General features: G+C 37.7%; 2 protein-coding genes across 10 annotated transcripts in view; one reads left to right on the top strand and one right to left on the bottom strand.

Moving 5' to 3' along the window:
• Window positions 1-20,635, bottom strand: part of LOC136840170 (afadin- and alpha-actinin-binding protein B-like) — a 422,145-nt gene that overhangs the window by 48,349 nt on the left and 353,161 nt on the right. The gene's annotated exons all lie outside the window — the stretch shown is intronic.
• Window positions 1-20,635, top strand: part of LOC136840171 (beta-1,3-galactosyltransferase 5-like) — a 61,533-nt gene that overhangs the window by 654 nt on the left and 40,244 nt on the right. Inside the window, exon 1 of one of the 8 annotated variants that reach the window (XM_067106644.1) lies at window positions 11,806-12,646. The exons of 6 other annotated variants lie outside the window; for them this stretch is intronic. In XM_067106644.1, coding sequence (XP_066962745.1) covers window positions 12,589-12,646 — 58 coding nt within the window. In that variant the 5' untranslated portion in view covers window positions 11,806-12,588. Of the gene's footprint in view, window positions 1-11,805; window positions 12,647-20,635 lie in introns of those variants that run through there. One more of the 8 variants, XM_067106641.1, reaches the window with a different exon arrangement.

The raw sequence follows: 20,635 nt of genomic DNA, 5'->3' as shown, positions 1-20,635 counted from the left end.
TTACTCTGGCTGACACCTACTCTCAACTTTCTCCTCTTGCAAAATCTTTCACTAATTTCTGCAGTTTCCCTTTACTATGAGTAACCAATACCGTATCATCTGCAAAACATCAGCCGTTCCTCACTAAATTCAAGATTCGTTTTCTTATCTAACAATTTTGCACCTTTATCTAATGCTCTTTCTCTAACTTATGGCACCATTTAATTTCGCAAAGATATTAAACAGCCCAGGAGACATCATACACTCTTGTTTCAGACCCATTTTTTTTACAACAGCTGTCGAATTTCTCATCAGTAATGACTTCTGTTTTTGTGGATGACACTGTCCGTTACAAAATTAAAAGTAGAATTCATAAATTTTTAGAAGCTTTAATATATATATATATATATATATATATATATATATATATATATATATATATATATATATATTATATATATATATAATATATATATATATATATATATATATATATTTATATATATACACATATATATATGTGTATATATATATATGCATATATATAAAGTTACTGATACATCTGTTTAATTGTTGAAAGAGGAATTATTCACTTTCGACGCGAGGAAACTACTCGTAGAAGTGGCTATCTAAGATAACCCAACAGCTGATCACAAGGGTCAGTTAACCCAGCCAATCAAGCAGACCACATTTGAAAGGAGGATACCTAATACACAAAGTCAAACGTTAAATAACATCTGTTGTAGCTGTATGCATATGGGTTATGAGCGAGAGCGAATAACAATGGAATTAAGCGTAATTATCTAGTCTCCCGAGGTGGTACTGAATTAGGCGGCTGTAACAAGTATACACTATACGAAACATGAAATAATTAATGTATTCAAAACATGCAAAATGTGGCATGTAATCCAGGTACATATGACGTAAAAGAATTAGGTGACCCTGAAATATACAAAAGATTTGAAACAATTGCCCTGAGAAAATAAAATGTCAGAATTTCTCCCCACTGCTGATAGTATTTGTGGGCGTGTGGCTTTGTCTTTGGTTATCATTTTCAGTCACATTCGCCGGCACCGTACCAGGGAGGCCGATGCACTGAGCGAGATATCTCATGCCATCCGAGACGGAGTAGTTTCAGGAGGCAATGGTAACGTGTGTTAATACATATAGCAATGGATATCGATAAAAATCGAATGACTCGACACAGTGACACTACGAGAGGATAGTTTTTACAGCCCGAGCCAGAGGATTTGAGTTTTTTTTTTATCGTTGGAGTTGGATCAAGATATTAATATCTAGGAAGAGAGAGGCTTTTTATCTTTTGTGAGCGACTATTTGGAAGGCTTGATAGTACCGCAAGTCATGAAGGACCTTGCAAAGGTCATTTTGCGCAGAGCCATCTGGACAACAAAAGAGCCAAACCAGAATCTTATACTTCGCTTGATTTCATCCCCCAGCAAAACGATTTGGATGCATCATCTGCGTTTCATATCAGTTATTTCTTAAACATACAATTATTATTATTATTATTATTATTATTATTATTATTATTATTATTATTACTTAGAAGATGAAACCTATTCATATGGAACAAGCCCACAGGGGCCGTTGACTTGAAATTCAAGCTTCCAACGAACATGGTGCTCACTAGGAAGAATTACGAGGAGGTAACGAGAAATACAGAAAGAAAAAATCTCACTTATTAATTTATAAATTAAAAAAAATTTCCTTAACCATTCAAAATAATGAGTTACAGGGTCAAGGTTTCACCACGCAACGAGGAAATAAGCAATAAGAAAAACTGAATAAAAAATTGCCTTATGCAAACAAAAGATGAATACCGGAACTGTACCAGTCATGATGTTCGAACCGCGTCTAAAAAGTAAACTGGTTGTTATTACATACAACCAATATTTTATATTTCGAATACACTATATTTTTTACATCGGTCTAATTCAGCACTACTGCAGGAGGCCAGATAATTACGTTTCTTCTCATTCCACCGTGTTTCGTACCCGTTCTTCATTTAGCTATAAATGTCCTGGGGATTTTCGAAACAGGGCAGTTTCTCCTTAACAAGGTTAGGTTTCGGTGTTGGGTGTTCAGTGTTGTAGGTTCTCCTTCTGAAGCTGACATGAGAGAGAGAGAGAGAGAGAGAGAGAGAGAGAGAGAGATTCAGTTGCAAGCATGAAAACGTTGCTTGGAGAACCGACGGACTTGGTAAAACTTCCACGAGTCCTTAAAAAAAAATCAGAATACACCATGCAAATGTCCTTTTTGTTAAAATACATCGCTTTCCACTTACTGTCAATAAAACCTCGGTACTTGAAGCAGACTCTTCTAATGGATTGAGAAGGCAAACATATTCTCTCTCTCTCTCTCTCTCTCTCTCTCTCGTTATGTAAATGATGAAACTTCGCCACGCCTTTCCCTTCGCTATTATTATTGTTGTTGTTGTATAAACTTCCCTACCTTGAGTGTTATGCTTTCGATACCTAAAATTAATGGATAACGTTCTTGTCGTTTCTGAATTACTGCTTTAAAATTTAAATTTATGAATTACTGCTTTAACATTTAAATTTATAACGTGAAAATTACACGGGTTCAGCTAGTTATTACCTTCGTTATCATTCTCAATACCTGTATTATCCTAATATCTGATTATAACCAAGTCATAAAAATCCTTTGCTCGAAGAGGTATGTCCGACCCAACGAATCAAAGGTCGAATTCTCGAGTCTGAAGATAAACCAGACACTCACTGGGGTCTATTATGAAGTACAGCAACGATAAGATAAAAACTTACATTTTCCTGTTAAAGGTAGAATTTTCAAAGCAAAATAAGGTTTCTGGGAACGATAAAAATTCGCAGCGAGTGAGTTTTCCTACTTTACTAGGAAAACTTGTAAAAATAATAAAAAAGGAAAAAGAACTGAAGTTTCATTTTACCCACCTCGCAGATATATTTTTTAGAAGGCTATGAATCTAGATGCATTATGATACAATTTATAAAGGCCATGAACAATGATACGCGTTAACAACATTGTATGACAAATACAGTAGTGCTCTTCGTAGGCTGAGAAGAGGGGGGGGGAGGATTTGTCCCTAGGCACGGGCACTCATCTGGCACCCTAGATTAAGTTAGGTTAGGATATGCCCATGTTGGATTTTGTATTGATTCCTTGCTGGAAATTTACAATTCCTCGAGTTACAGCTGTATCTCCCTACTCAATAATTTTGGATCTCTAAAAATATCATTACAAAATTTGTTCCAAACACATGAAAATGCAACGACAATCATAGACTAATATTTTTTCTTGTTCCCGGAGTAGTTCGTTTTATTCTACACTCTGTAGGACGGCGGGAAATGGGAGGTTCCTGTCTACAGTGTGCCGTGACCGGGGGACGGTAGGCAGTGAAAAAACTGTGCTGCAGCATCATTCCACATCCCATCAACAAGCTGCACTGCTCTCTACCTTCACCTTCCGTTCCAGTCCCTTAGGTCTCTTCCCACCTAGCTGTCCATCCTCTCCAACTCTGAGGTACTCCAGTTCCCACCTTTCATTTAATTAACAGCAAATCCCTCGAGTTACTCCCGTGCGAGTCTGCTAACACGAATCAAGGGTCTGGTTACAATCAAGGTCTAAAGACCTTGGTCACAGTATTTCTAAACAATAACGATAATGACCCACTGAAGTGAAATTTGTTACGTTATTTATCTAAGCATTTGAAACTTCTGGCAGCAAACAGGTGCACAACTTGCGATGAGTTTAGGGTTCACTTATCAAACTCAGGGTATAATGACCGAGAGCAGTTAGCTTCAATCAGCTGTTGAGAGACTGGGAACATTCAGAAGAACGCCAATGAGAGACATGAATCATGGTATCAATGTCAGTCAACGGATTAGAAATACTTATGGCACAGAGGATATTATATATATAAATATATATATATATATATATATATATATATATATATATATGTATGTATGTGCATATATATATATATATATATATATATATATATATATATATATATATATATAATATATATATATATATATATATATATATATATATATATATATATGTATGTATGTATGTATGTACATATATATATATATATATATATATATATATATATATATATATATATATATATATATATATATATAACTGAGGAGCTAGGGTCATTTCAACACCCACCATTTTGATTGAGCCGGATCATTATCTCTTCCTTTTTAGCTTAATTTTTCCCTTGTCATCATCCTGATGGACTAAATGATGGCTGCTAGGAGGATCTCCAAAACTACACCTTTGAAACGAGATCTTCATCAAGAAAGAGTTAAATTATAAGGGAAGCTGCTCTGAAGAGAACGAGGTCAAATGGAAAGCTTTCCATTTTAAATTTTCCACTGACTCGAACTTGCTCCTCATCACATCTAAGACAATTTTTATCTGAATTTTTATACCGAGCTTTCCTCTCTCTCTCTCCCAGTCATGTCTAAGACAATATTTATCTGAATTTTTTATGCCGATCTTAGCTCTCTCCCTCTCTCTCTTTCATCTGAATTTTTATACCGAGCTTTCCTTTCTCTCTCTCTCTCTCTCTCTCTCTCTCTCTCTCTCTCTCTCTCTCTCTCTCTCTCTCTCTCTCTCCTGATCATATCTAAGACAATCTTTATCTGAATTTTCATATCGAGCTTAGCTCTCTCTCTCTCTCTCTCTCTCTCTCTCTCTCTCTCTCTCTCTCTCTCTCTCTGTAATGTTTAAGCTTTTGTCTTAGTGGCAAACCCTGGAAATGTGTCCTGAACCACATAAGGAAATATCCTGATCAATTTTCAAATTTTTCATACATTTAAACATGCATAGAAAGTCGTATTTAAAGTAGCGTAAGAAATACTGAACTTGAAATTATGTCTTCTGACAAGTGTGTTTATTATAATCAATAACCGAGACGATTTGTTGTCACTCCTATCAGTAGTTAACTTAGTCAGCCAATCAGAAATGAATTTTCAGTCTCCCTTCTAGAACATAGGATTTAGGCCAAGAGCTGGGACCTATAAGGTCATTGAGCGCTGAAAAGGAAATTGACAGTAAGGTGGTCTGAAAGGTGTACAAGGAGGAAAACCTCGCAGTTGCAATATGAAACAATTTTTGGAGAGGTTGGAAAGTCAGATAGAAGAAAGAGAATATAAACGGAGGTACAGTAAAAGGAATGAAAGAGGTTGTGGTGCACTGACGGCATTAACCCCCTAAGGGGAGGCTCCCTTTCTAGAATATCCCGAAATCTTCAAATTCATAAGCGTACCAGCGACAAGTCTGTAATTAGACAACAGAATGGGATCCATGTATTACAAAGTTAGTGCTTTATTGCCGAGCTGTAGAAGGAAACTCTGACCTTGTCACATGGAAAGAATTCTGTTGCTAAATAGCTTTTCAAAACAGATAAGTTCATTTAAATGTACTTCTATCTTCACTGAATTAATTCAAAACTGTCTGTGTTTATGCCCAAATGTATGAATATTATTATTATTATTATTATTATTATTATTATTATTAAATTAGTGAATTAGTAACAAACACCTGTGATTGAACGCAAGATTTTCCAGGCACTTTTATGATTTTTGTTATTCTCCAGCATTAGATTTTTTTTCGGTGAATGAGTACGAATCTCACAATTTTCTATTTATCACGGGGCATTTATCACACAAAACACGAGAGAAAAGCAGGTGCGTTCAAGTGCCAGGTGTATTCCAACCGATCGCGCATGCGCACCAATACACGTCGCCCCCTCGGCGGATATCTATTTCAGATAACGAACTTTCCCATTCTTTTACGTCATTTCTTTTTCACAACTGTCGTGGCACGTGGTGTGGAAGTTTGGCCTATCAGAAACTTTCACTGCTTGGAGCACTTCCAGGGTCGTAAAAATATTATTTTGTCTATCTTTAAAGATGACTACTTTTTACTCGAATCTGAAAACATACACACACACACATATATAGGCATACATGTATACACACACATAAAGTGTGGAAGGTGTTAACATTTAACATCTCCAAGTCTCTTGGAATGAGGTTATTAAGTACCAGGTAGACAATGTGCAGCTTACGCCAGCAAAAGGAAGATGCGATTAAACAGTACTGGCGTAAGGAATTCTGACTCACTCAGGAATCGAAACAGGGACCTTTTGCGAGTGAAGTAAACGTCTTAGTCACTGGGTCACAAGGAGTCTATACACACACACACATGTATACAGTATATATATGTATGTGTATATATATGTATATGTATATATATATATATATATATATATATATATATATATATATATATATATATATATATATATATATATATATATACATATACGAGTTTATCGATCACAGCAGTTGAGAGAAATTTACTGCCTCGGTTCACGACTTGCAGCCCCAAATGATCTCATGAAAAAGTGGCACCTGTCCTCGCTTTTGTTACGTGCTGCTCTTATCTGGATTATACAATCTGTGGCATACAAGCAAAACACACATATGCTAGCCTTTATGCAAAAGTACATGACTGGAATATCAAAATTTCTTTAGCTACACAGATAATTGGACAGACACTACAGGGTACAGTATACAGGCCACAGCTGGGTCTGAATTCTATATTTGGCTCAAGTACCTGTGTTGCATTTCAGGATGGTTTAAAACAGGTTGGCATTTAAGTGTAAAAGGTTGGATTGTGATTTCATATCTTTTCAAAATGTGACTATTTTGTAAGCAAGTAGGAACTGTGACTCCGCACTGATCAAAAATTAGACTGCTCACTATTTTAGCTGTGATAAAAAACAGCCCAAAGAGGAGACTGGTCAGTACAGAAGGTGGTGCTGTGATTTAGAACAATTAAAGAAGGTGATTGTTTACTATGAAAAAATGAGTTGTGATCAAAGGTATTCTAAAAAGGCGACTGTTTACTACACAATAGCACGGGTTGAGACCCCGAAAATTTTAAAAAGGTTATGTTTTCCATGATTTGAATAAGAATATTTTAAAGACGTGACTGTCAGCACAAAATGAGTAACACACGCTAAGCTAATGACGGCCATAAACCTTTGTGTGCAAGAAGAAGAAGAAGAAGAAGAAGAAAGAAGAAAGGAGTGAATACATCCAGTTGAACAAGTTTTGTTGATTTACGAACGTAAAATGAGTGAATTTGAAACATGAATTTCTCAGTGGAATGGAATGATTAAATATAAACAGAAAAGTTAGTATTAGTAAAAATTAAATATGAATTTCTCAGTGAATGTTCAACATGTAAGATGGAACGGTGACATTACTTTTTAAAAAGTGACCGTTAACATAAACGGTGCAAACAGTGACGTAGTGTGGTTTAAAAAATGACTGTTTAGCTTAAAGGGTGGACTGGTGACTTAGTATAGTTTAAAAGCAGGGCATAAAAGGTGGAATGGTGACTTAGTATGATGTAGCATAAGAGGAGGAATGGTGACTTAGCTTCGATTAAAAAGGCTGCTTTTTGGGGCTTCCAAAGCAAAGCTGCTGTCGTCTCACTGAAGACGGAGCACAGCAGGGCGATCAGCTGATTAAGATTGTTAGATTAAGCTGGCCTTACGCCAGCACATGCTTTCACCCACGTGAGCTCCCCCCCCCAATAAAAATGAGGAGGTTTGTTTACATTTTCGGAAAAATTAGACAAAAGAATTACAGTGGCGCAAGTTGTACAACGTTCAATAATTTCCATAAATAAATGCCATTAATAACGATTAAGAATATAAACTTTCCATGAAATGAAATTATAAAAAGAAAATACAAAAAACATTTCGTCTCTGTCGTTTATATCACATTGGAGTGACGTTCAATCATTGGAGGTTGTAAAATGTAATAAAGTATAATATTCATATCGCCAGCGGATTGATAACAAGATAAACATCATAAACAAATTGAAATAACATTTCATGAACGACTGATGGGAGTAATGCACGTTAATCTAATGACGGCCATAAACCTTTGTGTGCAAGACAAAAATAAATAAATAAATAAAAGAAGAAAGGAATGACTATATATATATATATATATATATATATATATATATATATATATATATATATATATATATATATATATATATATATATATATATATATATATATATATATAAATATATATATATATATATATATATATATATATATATATATATATATATATATACATATACACACACACAGTTAAGCAAGTTTTGTTGATTTACGAACGTAAAATGAGCGAATTTATATATGAATTTCTCAGTGGAATTGAATGACTATAAACAGAAAAGAATTAGTAAAATTATTGCCACTAAATAAGCTGTAACGTAAGTACACTGAGTCTGAGAAGTAATGATGTACAACTTGTCAATAAACAATAAAAACGTTTACCCTGTTAGTAAAAATTATCAGAAAGTTTTATTTCACTTCCACTTACAGGAAAATGTGTAGCATAAAAGGAGGCGATGAGATTCAAAGTAAATGAAAAAGGTGACCTTATAGCATAAAAAAACCTGCGTTATCGAAGTAAAGCTCTTATGTAACTTTTTCTTAGATTCTTTGGAATTTATTCACGTTCAAAATCATTTCAAGGTTCCATTATCACGGCCTAGAAAATCGGACGCACTGTTAATGGGTAGACTGCCAGAACAGGCTAAACAAACCCTGAGGCTCGCTAGGCGAGGCCCACTAAAGAGTTGATCACTCCTGTTGACGGACGAGTCACGTGACATGAGTCCTCAGTGGGAACTGGATGATTTGGTCTTAAAAGATCTGAAATACGAGCAATCGCGTCTGCCACCTTCATTTGTCTTCCTTTTTACTTTTAATTCTCTCTCTCTCTCTCTCTCTCTCTCTCCATCGCTTTTTACTATAAGTTGCCTCAGTTCCCTGTTCGGTCCCGTTTAATCTAAGTAAAGGCTAATCGTGAGTCAGGCTGTACACATTAATAAATTTCTTATATATTCTTAATTGAGTAAGTAGGCTAATCGTAGATACATTAACTAAAAAACTCAAATACCAGAGTAAAGGTAACTTCTGAAGGGCCAGGTAATCAGCGGTTGAACTAATGTCTGGATAGTAATTTTTTCTCTCTCTCTCTCTCCATTAAACAAACAAACAAATACACACATACAAAACAAAACACACACACACACACAAGAGATCAATTAACGATTTCGCTTCCGTCTTCAGGACAGAGCGCGATTTCACTAAATCTTTTCAGTATTACCCAAATTCCTATAGTATTACCACTCAATGAGTTTTAAGGCCTTCAAATACCACAAATGATGTTACTTCCTGTATTCATGACATATTACCTCGTTCTTTTTTACAACAATATGTAAAATGCAGAATTCTTTTCTGGTTTCCTTTGCACGTCAATAAAAGTATCCTGTTTTTATCCTATTCTTTTTATACTTTAGAAAATAAAAAAAGAAATATCAAGCAATCCATTTCTCACGAATCCACTGCATTGTTTCACTATCCATGACTGTCGCATGCCAAAATGCCCTCACCTTAATGATCATTCATTATATAACGGCGCCCTATACGGGGCAGTACCGTCAGTGCACCTCACGTGGTGAACTGCGGGCGTTACTAGTGTTTGCAGCGTCCCTTCGGCTCCTGGCCACACCCACTTTTTTAGCCTTTTACTTTACCCCCACTCCAGCTACCTTCCTTGCTGTCCAACCTCTCTGTTTATTAGTGCAACCGCGGGTATTTTTTCCCAGATCCACCTTTTGATCCGTATCACTTTCTTTGGTATGTTTTTTTTATATTTTTCATTTATATGGTCCGTTGCATGGAAGGTTGGGTTTGGTTTTATGAAATTTAAGCTGCCAAACCAAGCACTGGGAACTTTTGGCCATTCAGTGCTGAAGATAGTGAAAGAGGGAGTTGGAGTGGTTGGACAGCAAGACAAAGAGATCGAGAAAGTAAAGGAGGTTTTTTTTTTATCTTTTATTACAGAAAATATACAATATTTTACATGTTTAATAGCATTACAATCAGAATTTAATCAAAGTAAAGTTAAGTTAACTTTGATTAAATTCTGACTGTAATGCTACTAAAAATGTAAAATATTTTATATTTTCTCTAATAAAAGATAAAAAAACTCCTTTACTTTCTCGATCTCTTTGTCTTGCTGTCCAACCACTCCAACTCCCTCTCTCACTATCTTGAGCACTGAATGGCCAAAAGTTCCCAGTGCTTGGCTTGGCAGCTTAAATTTCATGAAACCTAATCTACCCTTCCATATAACGGAATCCATATAAATGAAAAATCTAAAAAAACAAAGAAAGTGATACGAGTAAAACTGAGCAAAATTAACACCAGACACTAAATGCATGATTACCTGACAAGAAAGGTGCTGAAAATAAGCAAGCAAAATAAGGAAAGCATGCTAAAGTGTCCCTTCAGCCAATGAGCCTCGAGCCCGGGACTAGGATGACAAACCATAGTAACGAAACAATGACAGACCACAGATTACGAATATTGGTTATATGGTCACTAACCAAGGTCAAGGAACTTGATATGGCACCTAAGAGGACACAGCTGTCACGAGTACTCCACTCAGTTCCGCAAATCATAACTGAATGGAGAGGATATTGAATCCTAAGAACTACCCAAAGAAAAGAAACTGAATTGGAAGAAATTCTGTCACCAGGCAGCTGAGGCGATGACAAATCTGCCTTGTGAATTATAATCGGAACTGGATATCGTAAAAAAAAAAGACTGGTTTCATTTTACATTAACCTCCCAGTGTTGTTAGAAGATAGGGATTTCTTTTCCATACACTCACATATTCTCAATGCAGCCTTTCTTTCTCTTAGCATTTCTGATTCAGTGGTCTTACTGAACTACCTTATCATAACGAACGAATGATGGTCCAATCGAGCATTACTGCTCATAGTGTGGGTGCAACTTTATCACTCCAAAAATATAGAATGGCTGCTCATGTCCGTCTTCCATACTAACGACAATTACGCTGAAATCTTTAACGCGCAAGCCTGAACAAGATCTATGGAGACCAGCTGTAGCTTAATTGATAAGGCAGAAATGACTGCAAGAAACTGACATCGCTTCACGGTCATATCTCCTTTAAGACAACTGTCGTTTCCGGTTAAAATTCGCGAACGACTAATTATATTTGTAGTTCGGGCCTTTAAGTTTATGGACTGTTCACAATCAAGATGAAACTGTTGAAATATAGAACTAGAGCGCGGGTTACTGGTACGCTTTAACGTCTGCTATTAGCCCCTCGACAAGTTTACAGATAAAGTTCTAACATAAATAAGTAGTCTTAGTCACAGTCCATGTTGAAAAGTTACCATAAAAAATGGCACAAGTAAATACATTCAGTCTTCAGAATTTTAATTCTGAAGTTATATTTTGGCCAAGGTTATACTTCTAAAGTCTTTGTTTAAACTCCACAATTGCGCCATAAAATAAACTCGTTCTTAGCGAACAGCATCGTATTATGTAATTACAATTATTACATGTTATTTAGAAGCATGTTTACATCGAACGCTTCCGGCAATTCCTGGCAATTACCCACTGTTGATTATGAAATAAACTGAGATTGATGGGATAAAAAAAGAAGTAAAAATATTGAAGTGAAATAAAAAAAAAAACGCAGACATCGATTGGGGAACGAAAAACAAAAGCATTTGCATCGACAGAAACGGCATAAATTGGTGTCAGAAAAAACCTAAGATCGATTGGAGGAACAAAGTTGAACAGAAGGCAGGGGATGCAAGTGACACACGACTGAGGAAGTGAACGGTGCCATGCCAGGGGTCGCGCACCACGACGCTGATGTAAAGATTCTGGTTCGAGTTTGTTTGTCTCCCCCTTTATTCCTTTATTTTTCGTCCTCCGTACAATATGCAGCGTGGTCTCTATCTCACTCTGTCTTTTTCTACCGAGTTCATTTTCTCCTTCCTAAAAACCTTCATCCTGCCGTAGAAGAGAATCGGGCAGACAGAAATACCCAACGGTTCTTCGCCTGTGAACGGGCGAGAGAGCGCGGCAAGATTTTCAAGAGTTGGCAGGGTCTGAACCTCCTCCTCCTCCTCTCCTGTCCCCTTAAATCTTGCTCTCCATTCTCCTCCTCCTCCTCCTCTCTCAAGGAGTGCAAGCGGTGATTGTTTATACTTCTGAGAGAGCCGCAGCGGCACCAGCATTAGCAAAGATACGTTACGATGCATCGGCAAAGTGATGATAAAACTGTGCACTGTGAAAGCGTTGCTTTGTGAAGTGTGATACTTCGCTGCCTTGCGGCTGCCCCCCTCGACACTCGGGTATAAATAAGTTCGAGCGTGTGTCTGTCTACACCCCTGGGGTCTGTTTCACTGTTTCACCAGTTTCGTTTCACGTCACCTTGCAAAAAGAGAAGTGACAGAAGGAAAAACTTACTTGTGAATGACGTCTATACTTGAGAGATTCGTGTTTTTATGGTGAATATACCAATGATTTTTGTAGTGTCATTAATGCACACTCGTGTGCCAACGTGATGTGAGCTAATGTTCGAGGGGAATACCTTGATGTGATCTCAAGGATGTTTTTTGTTGCCTGGTAGCTGCATGGATACTCGAAGAGTGAATAATAGGCCCGGTTATAAGAGACAAACATTTGTCAAAGGTAAGCACATGCTGTTAATTCATTGTTTAATCTTAAAAAATTATGGAATTCCTAGTGGCAGACTAAAAGGATATAAATTATAAATTTGACACAGCAAAAATCCAGCATCTTATTATTATTATTATTATTTTGAACATTCACACAGAACACGACCAAGGGTCACTGACTTACATAGCAACCGTCTCTACAATATATACTAATTGGTGAAAAGTGACAGCTCAGAAAATACAAACACCAATGAGTAACGATCGAGATATATCAACATACCAAATGACTTACGCAAACAACAATGCCACTGTGAAAATAAAACTCAGGAAATAATGGATGACGCTTTATTCAAGTAACATGAAAGTCTCTTTCGAATGCAGCAGCATCGGTATCCGCCATGTTAGTCTGCAAGAGAGAGAGAGAGACAAGAGACATCATTACATAACATAGAATTTAGGCCAAAGGCCAAGCGCTGGGACCTACGAGGTCGTTCAGCGCTGAGGGAAATAGACAGTAAACAGGACTGAAAGGTTTACCCAGGAGGAAAACCTCAAAGCAGTTGCACTATGAAACAATTGTTAGGAGGGTGGAAAGGAAGATGGAAGAAAGAGAATATGAACGGAGACGCAGTAAAAGGAATGAAAGTGGTTGTAGCTAGGGGCCGAAGGGACGCTGCAAAGACCCTTAAGGAATGCCTATACAGTGCACCACATGAGGTGCACTGACGGCACTAGCCCCCTATGGGACTATCAAATATCGGTTGGCCACGTCAACAACCTGAAGATGCTTCGTGTCGCTACTCAGTTTTCCTCTGGGGAAATCTGTATACTATGAATGGTATGACTAGACTCAAGAGCGGTTTCTTTCCGTTTCTCTCTTAGCTTTCGACTTCGCTTCCTCCTTCTGTTTTTCTAGGTTCGCATGGCCTTTCTTCCTCCTTTCAGAGACTGAAGGTTTATCAATTCCTATACGGTTGTGACCCAGCCTTCTTCCTTTCTTTTCCTTGGGGTCTGGGCTAGAAAAGGGTTCTATGATGCTCTTGGCAAAGGCCTTCCCCCTTTCCAGAAACACGAAGCAGAGATCTAGCGTCGAGTAATTATGTAAGTTTCGCCGTTTTCATTAAATCTGTCAAAAAAGAATTATAATAAGTTTAAGCAACGGTACTCCAAAATGAAAGAATAAGAAGGTTAAGAACTACGTAGCAGCAGCTGGAAGCAAGGAGTCAATGACATGAGAAGGCAGTTCTTGCGGCCTTGCCCAGTCCATAATGGCATGCAGGCCTGTTTGCAATTAAGCATTCTAGTCATTAGCGCCTGTTCAAGCACACTTCTTGGATCGTGCCCTAGATTGGTTCTGGGGGCAAAGGAGGATAGTTGCTTCCGATAATTATCACAAAAGAAGGGTGGTTTGAGCGTCATTAATTACTCGTTTTCTTAACTGCACTTGTCGGCGAGTCATTTTTATACAGAACGAGATCTCAAAGACTGGCAAATTTAGTACTTCTACTTATATTTACACAGATTCATTCTATTCTTCGATATAATTTTTCAAGCTCATTAATTCAACACGATAAAAGTGACTTTGACTTTTGACCTTCGAAAAACGATCACCGCACACTTATAATTATTATGGATTATTATCGTCATAATTTATCACTGAGGCAAGGTATACTGCAATTACGTTCCCGTCTACGACGCAAATCTGCCATAAATTCGTTACATCGATCTTTGACTTATCTCTCCCAAATGTTAATGACTCTGAAAATGTGGCCCAGTGAATGACCTTACCAGTTTTCATCAAAATCCGTCCAGTGATTTTTCAAATAAACCTGCAAGAGGCAGACAAGGAACTGCATGAAATTTTGGCTGAGACTGGGGTAATAATCTCATTTATCTCTAGGGATGTTCATGGTACCCAAACTTTACTGATTAACTTTATTTCTTTGCTTATTTATCTGTTACTTTATTATCTTTCGTTATTTATTAATGTCTCCACTCTTTCTCTCTGTCGCATAAGAGCATTCTTCGGTAATAATAACATTAATAACCAATTCCCTTTCTTCAAATTTTGTGGAAATCACCAGATAACGTATTCATATTTTAGGCTTTAGAAGGAGTAATTATATTTTATTTCAGTTTCACTAACGTTCACTAATACATCAAATAAACTAGTAAGGAAAATACTGTAATTCTCTGTAAACTAGTAGTGTCTGGTCAAAAATGACTAAGAATACTAGCAAAGCTTTTAATCAGTACTTTCGTTTACGCTTGGCGCTCATGTCTAAATTAAAAAAAATAATCTATACGACGCCACCTTCGCTATTATTTATTTCACGTTCGTTTATCCATAATATTTTCCAGCTTTCCAAAATATGATTCCATATTAATCATTGATTGCAATACGAGTTAAAGCTCAAAGCTCAAAGCTAACACCATATTATGTGTGGCGGGTGTTCCCGGATGTCTTGAAAATCGTGTGTGCCCATTACCAAAGTTTCTGTGCAGGTAGACTAAACAGTTGCTAACAGGCTGCATTCGGCCATGGCTGAGAATTAATGCAAGGTTAACCGTAGCGATAACGGCAGTTATGCTTTAGGCAAAGCACTACCCACAACTCTTTCTGTTCATACATGACCCGCCTACTCACAACTTCACCTGCCTGCATCATTCTGTTCATAACAGCCCCAAACCACAACTTTTTCCATTCACAATAACACCAACCCGCAACCCTTTCTATTCATAACTCCAGCTACCACAACTCCCCCTGCCTACAACTTTCTACTCATAACACCACCAACTCACAATTCTCTTTCTTCTTAACCCCACCTACCCACAACTTCACCAGAATACAGCATTTTATCTGTAATACCACCAACCTACAACTATTTCTACCCACAACTCTGCTTACCCAAATATCTCAACCCACAGCTTTCTTTCTGCAACTTTACATCAACATGGGCATTATGGAATTTCGTGAGGGGTTAAAAAAAAAGACACGTGCCCATACATACCAACAAATCTGCATGGCACAATGGGAAAGCCGTGATGGACGACACTACAAGTACGTTTTCAGATCAATTTACTGGAATAAATTGGAATTCCAGTCAGAAATGTGCAAGGGTCAGAGCCACTTTTGATTCCACACGCCCTGATAAGAGCATTAGCATTTCTGATTTCATAATTAAATTTTTCTCTTATTGTAAGTCACTAGAGAAGTCGATTAAGTCTGTAATTGAAAACAACAATCAATAGCTTATTTTTCCTTCTTACTGCCTACTATCTTTTTACGAATTTATTTATTTATTTATTTATTTATTTATCTATTTATTAATCTATTCGTTTATGGTCCCTTGGACAACAAGGGCATTCAAAGGTATTCCAAGTACCTTAAGAATCCTTCTAGAATTGACTGATGTCTTATTTTTCGGGTGACAGTCCCCTGGTGATAAAGAACTTGTGTTGAAATAAATCCCACATTAACTGAAACCCTCTGACTGACTCATTTTTAGTTTTCTGTAAAACTATTGTGCCGGCTTTGTCTGTTCGTCCACATTGTTTTCTGTCCACACTTTTTCTGTCCGCCCTTAGATCTTAAAACTACTGAGGCTAGAGGGCTGCAAATTGGTATGTTGATCATCCACCCTCCAATCATCCAACATACCAAATTGCAGCCCTCTAGCCTCAGTAATTTTTGTTTTATTTATGGTTAGTGTTAGCCATAATCGTGCTTCTGGCAACGATATAGGATAGGCCACCACCGGCCGTGGTTAAAGTTTCATGGGCCGCGACTTATACCGCATTATACCGAGACCACCGAGAGATAGATTTATTTTCGGTGGCCTTTATTATACGATGTACAGAAAACGACTGCGCCGAAGAAACTTCGGCGCATTTTTTACTTATCTATTATCGTCAACAAAAACCACGCTCATCGACCTCTAAATAATTGAAAAATATAGCTAGATATGATAACAGGAAACACTAAGTAAGAATAATTAAAAATTCTCTACACCTCTCACCATTCTTTCTTCACCATTCAACATCCATACTTGACTTCCATACAGGAGATCTGGTTCAATAAACCCTTCATAAATTCCAACCTTGGCTTTTTGCAAACATCCTGTTAACTTCTTGCTATACCTATTCTGTGAATCACCTCTTGCCTAGTCCTACTGTCATTTGACATATTTACTCCAAATAATCTATAAGAATCTAACATCCACAACGATTTGTTCCAGCATCATCCGCGAACATCAGCCATCCAAACTCTGTTCATGAACCTTCGTAACCCTCAACTTGTTGTATTACTCTCTCCACAAGGAGAGTTAACATAGCCTAGTAGTTTCTCACTGGACGGGTTGGTAATCGTTCTCGGCTAGCACTCTGCTGGGCCCGCGTTCGGTTCTCCGACCAGCCAATGAAGATTTAGAGAAATTTATTTCTGGTGATAGAAATTCATTTCTCGTTATAATGTGGTTCGGATTCCACAATAAACTGTAGGTCCCGTTGCTAGGTAACCAGTTGGTTCTTAGCCACGTAAAATAAATCTAATCCTTCGGGCCAGCCCTAGGAGAGCTGTCAATCAGCTCAGTGGTCTGGTTAAACTAAGGTATACTTATTTTACTTTAACATACCATAGTCTCAGCTCATTTCTACACCAAACCAGTCAATCTCCATCCTACATGCTAGCACACACTTCACTTCCCTCCCGAAAACTTTTTATTCCTCTCAGCAATTTACTCTCTATACCATACATCAATACCCTCTATTAATTCTCTCAGAAGCTTTCTTGAGACCCAATCCACTACATACACCTTAAGAGAACAATAAATTGATCTATCCTGGCCGGAAGTCCGTCCACGAACAATTCACGCCCTTATTTACCTTAACACTAGTGTCGGGGCCTCGCCATTTCTAAATTTCATAGTGTGAGCCCGGAAGTCAAACTTACTTATTATGAGATTCTGTCATTTCTGTTCTATTAGTTTCCTTTCATAAGTTAAGTATATCAGTTTTCAGTTTTGCTTCATCTACTGAAAGGGAGATATCCGACTATCAATCAACCTGTCTCATTTTATATATATATATATATATATATATATATATATATATATATATATATATATATATATATATATATATATATATATATATATATATATATATATATACACACATATTTACTTACACAGGCATACGGTCCCTATAACTCGGTGACGTCAATCCCCCTGGGGAAAGACAACTCTCGTCCGTTTCCAGAAATATTCAACCTGCCTTCGTTGACTTCACCAATCCGGTGAATCTGGTACCGCATGTATGCTAACTAATACCAAGAACAATACTTCGTCACCTCCAGCACCTTTTTACTCAAGCAAAGGAAATATTAATCCTCTCCTCCATTGCTCTGGAACATCCAGATAACCCTTATGCATTACACGTACTGGTCAGCTACGAGTATTGGTAGGGGAATGCAAATTCCATACCCTGGGCACTGATTGTCAAACACTACATTGGAGCAACAATGGTTTTGTTTCAGTTTCAGCACCCTACAACACGTGACGTGTGTGTGTGTGTGTGTGTGTGTGTGTGTATATATATATATATATATATATATATATATATATATATATATATATATATATATATATATATATATATATATATATATATATATATATACAAACATATATATATATTATATATATATAATAGTACAATCTTACCAATAAAACCTGCTGAGAACTGAAAGGTATAGGTATACGCTCACAGGCTGAAGCATGCACCCGTAAATATAAAAGTAAAAGAATACATACACAGCTAAGCCTGTATGAGAAGGAATATCGAGACAGGAAACACTTATTCCCAAGAGTAGTGAAAGGAAGTTCCCCTCATACCGGGCGTATGAGCAGAGAAAGACGCCAGGGCATGTGATAAAAATAGCCGTCTTCGATCTCACATCATGACATCAGACGTTACGAGCGAAGCCCTTTCATACCCACCGGGGCACCTACCCCCTTCCCCTACCGCCCCCCGAAATTCTTGTTCCCGTGGGACGCATGCACGCACACGCGCGCGCGCGTGCGTGCGTCCACAAAGACGACGGCAAGCGGCTGCGCAGCGTCGGAGAAAACGTCCCAAGTCAGAAAAAAAGGGGGGGGGGGTTGAACAGGTAGCGATGAAGATTCTTGCTAAGGCAGTATTAGTATCGCCGCTTTTGAGTCCCTATTTTCCACTGGGTTTCTACGAGAACCCATACGATTAAATATGCGATTACAGTCGCTTATCTCTGTGCGTTTGCGCATATTTTTTGGATGCTTCCTTGTATGCAGTTTTCTCTCTTATCGCTTAGTTAATCCTTGTTTCGCCTTTCTGCGTCTGGAGCAAGCTTTCTCTGGACAGTGTTGTGCTTGCGTACAAGATTATGGGTAAGTTGATATTTGTGTAAGTGCATCACACACTGCAACATAAACATGCACTGAAACACACTAACATATATCCGCAATTATATGACATCTGCAAGAATGAATCCCGAGGTGCATTGGTTACAATAATCAAAGCATAGTTGTGTAGCACGCGTCACTTTTTCCATAAAATTTGTTGTCTCACAAATGAGCACACATACAAACACGTAAGGGATGGCTAAGATGTTAACATTTCGTTAAAAGGCTACGATTTTGAGATGAGGTTGTTAGTCACACCCCCTCCGCATAACAGCAGTTGAAGTGACTAACTCGTCCTTCGCTACTTTCGCTGATGGAAACACTTTTTTTGGAAAAGTATTATTAATTTTGACCACAAGCCCTCAAATTACCCTGACAAAATTTCTCCCACCTTGGGTCTTCTGATCCCGGTGTCGTTTCTTTCAATTCTGTCCACCTTTCCCCAATTCATTCCACCGTAGGCAAGTTGAATTTACAATTAAAATGGGGGGGGGGGGTTGTAATATTTGAATCTTTTATATTTCATTTTCCTTGTCGGCATTGTTTGCTTTGGTAGTTGAAACCTCGACTTTGGTGTACCCTGGGTTGCTTAAGTCTGTAACTCGGATGTTAAGACAATAATTGTCTTCTGTTCAGTATAACGCCCCCTTAATTTTAGTAAAGCCACTCCTTCTCAGCTATCCGGCCATTCTTTGCTGTTGTTGCTGCCATTCATGCTTCTTTCCAGTATATCTAGGGATCACAGTCCATTGGAGAAAGTTTCCTTATACTGGGATGAGACCTGATATCTTTATATTGTTTCAAACTAAAAATAAAATCTGATCCTTTGTCATTTTAGTTTTCAACAACTTTTGCAAGTCTAATTTTCATCCATACTTTGTCCTCGTACGTCAACAGCTTGTTCTACTAATTGAATAAGCCACATTCTTCAGCAAACTTTTTCGAATTGATCCTTGGACTCCTGATCCTCCCACTCTAGCCCTCCGTAGGGAGGTAGCTCCGTCAGTGCACCTGCACGGTGGTGCACTGTAGGCATTGCTTAAGGTTCTTTGCAGCGTGCCTGCCCTCCCTTGCTGCAACCCCCTTCATTCCCCTTACCTTCGTTTATATTCTCTTTCTTCAACTCACTTTCCACCCTCTCCTAACAATTGCTTCAATATTATTTGCAGCGCTGCATGGCCTCAGAGGTTCGAGCGCTTGGCCTTTGGCCTAAATTTTATATTCCAACATATTCCCAATCTGGCCACCTTTAATACAGTGCCTTTCCCCTTTTTCTCTGAGCCTTAAAAGAATAGAAAACCACCTGGCCCAGCTTGTATTTCAGCATTATTCAATATGAAATTGTTGAAACCTAAAGGTTTGTACACTTTCTTTAGGAAACATGCACCGGTTCAGCCCATCCCTAGGAGGTCTGATCTCTCCTATTTTTCGGATTATCATCTGACTATAATGATTATCACTTCCTTACAAAAGTCTCAAACTTTATGTGATTCTCACTTTCTCAAACACCTTGAACCCTCACATCTCATTTCATGTCACCTGTATGCCTTCTGAATCGCTGA

Source organism: Macrobrachium rosenbergii, chromosome 7 (assembly GCF_040412425.1).
Source record: "Macrobrachium rosenbergii isolate ZJJX-2024 chromosome 7, ASM4041242v1, whole genome shotgun sequence".
Lineage (NCBI taxonomy): Eukaryota > Metazoa > Arthropoda > Malacostraca > Decapoda > Palaemonidae > Macrobrachium > Macrobrachium rosenbergii.
The sequence above is the reverse complement of the archived record's forward strand: the minus strand, read 5'-3'. Positions and strand labels throughout refer to the sequence as shown.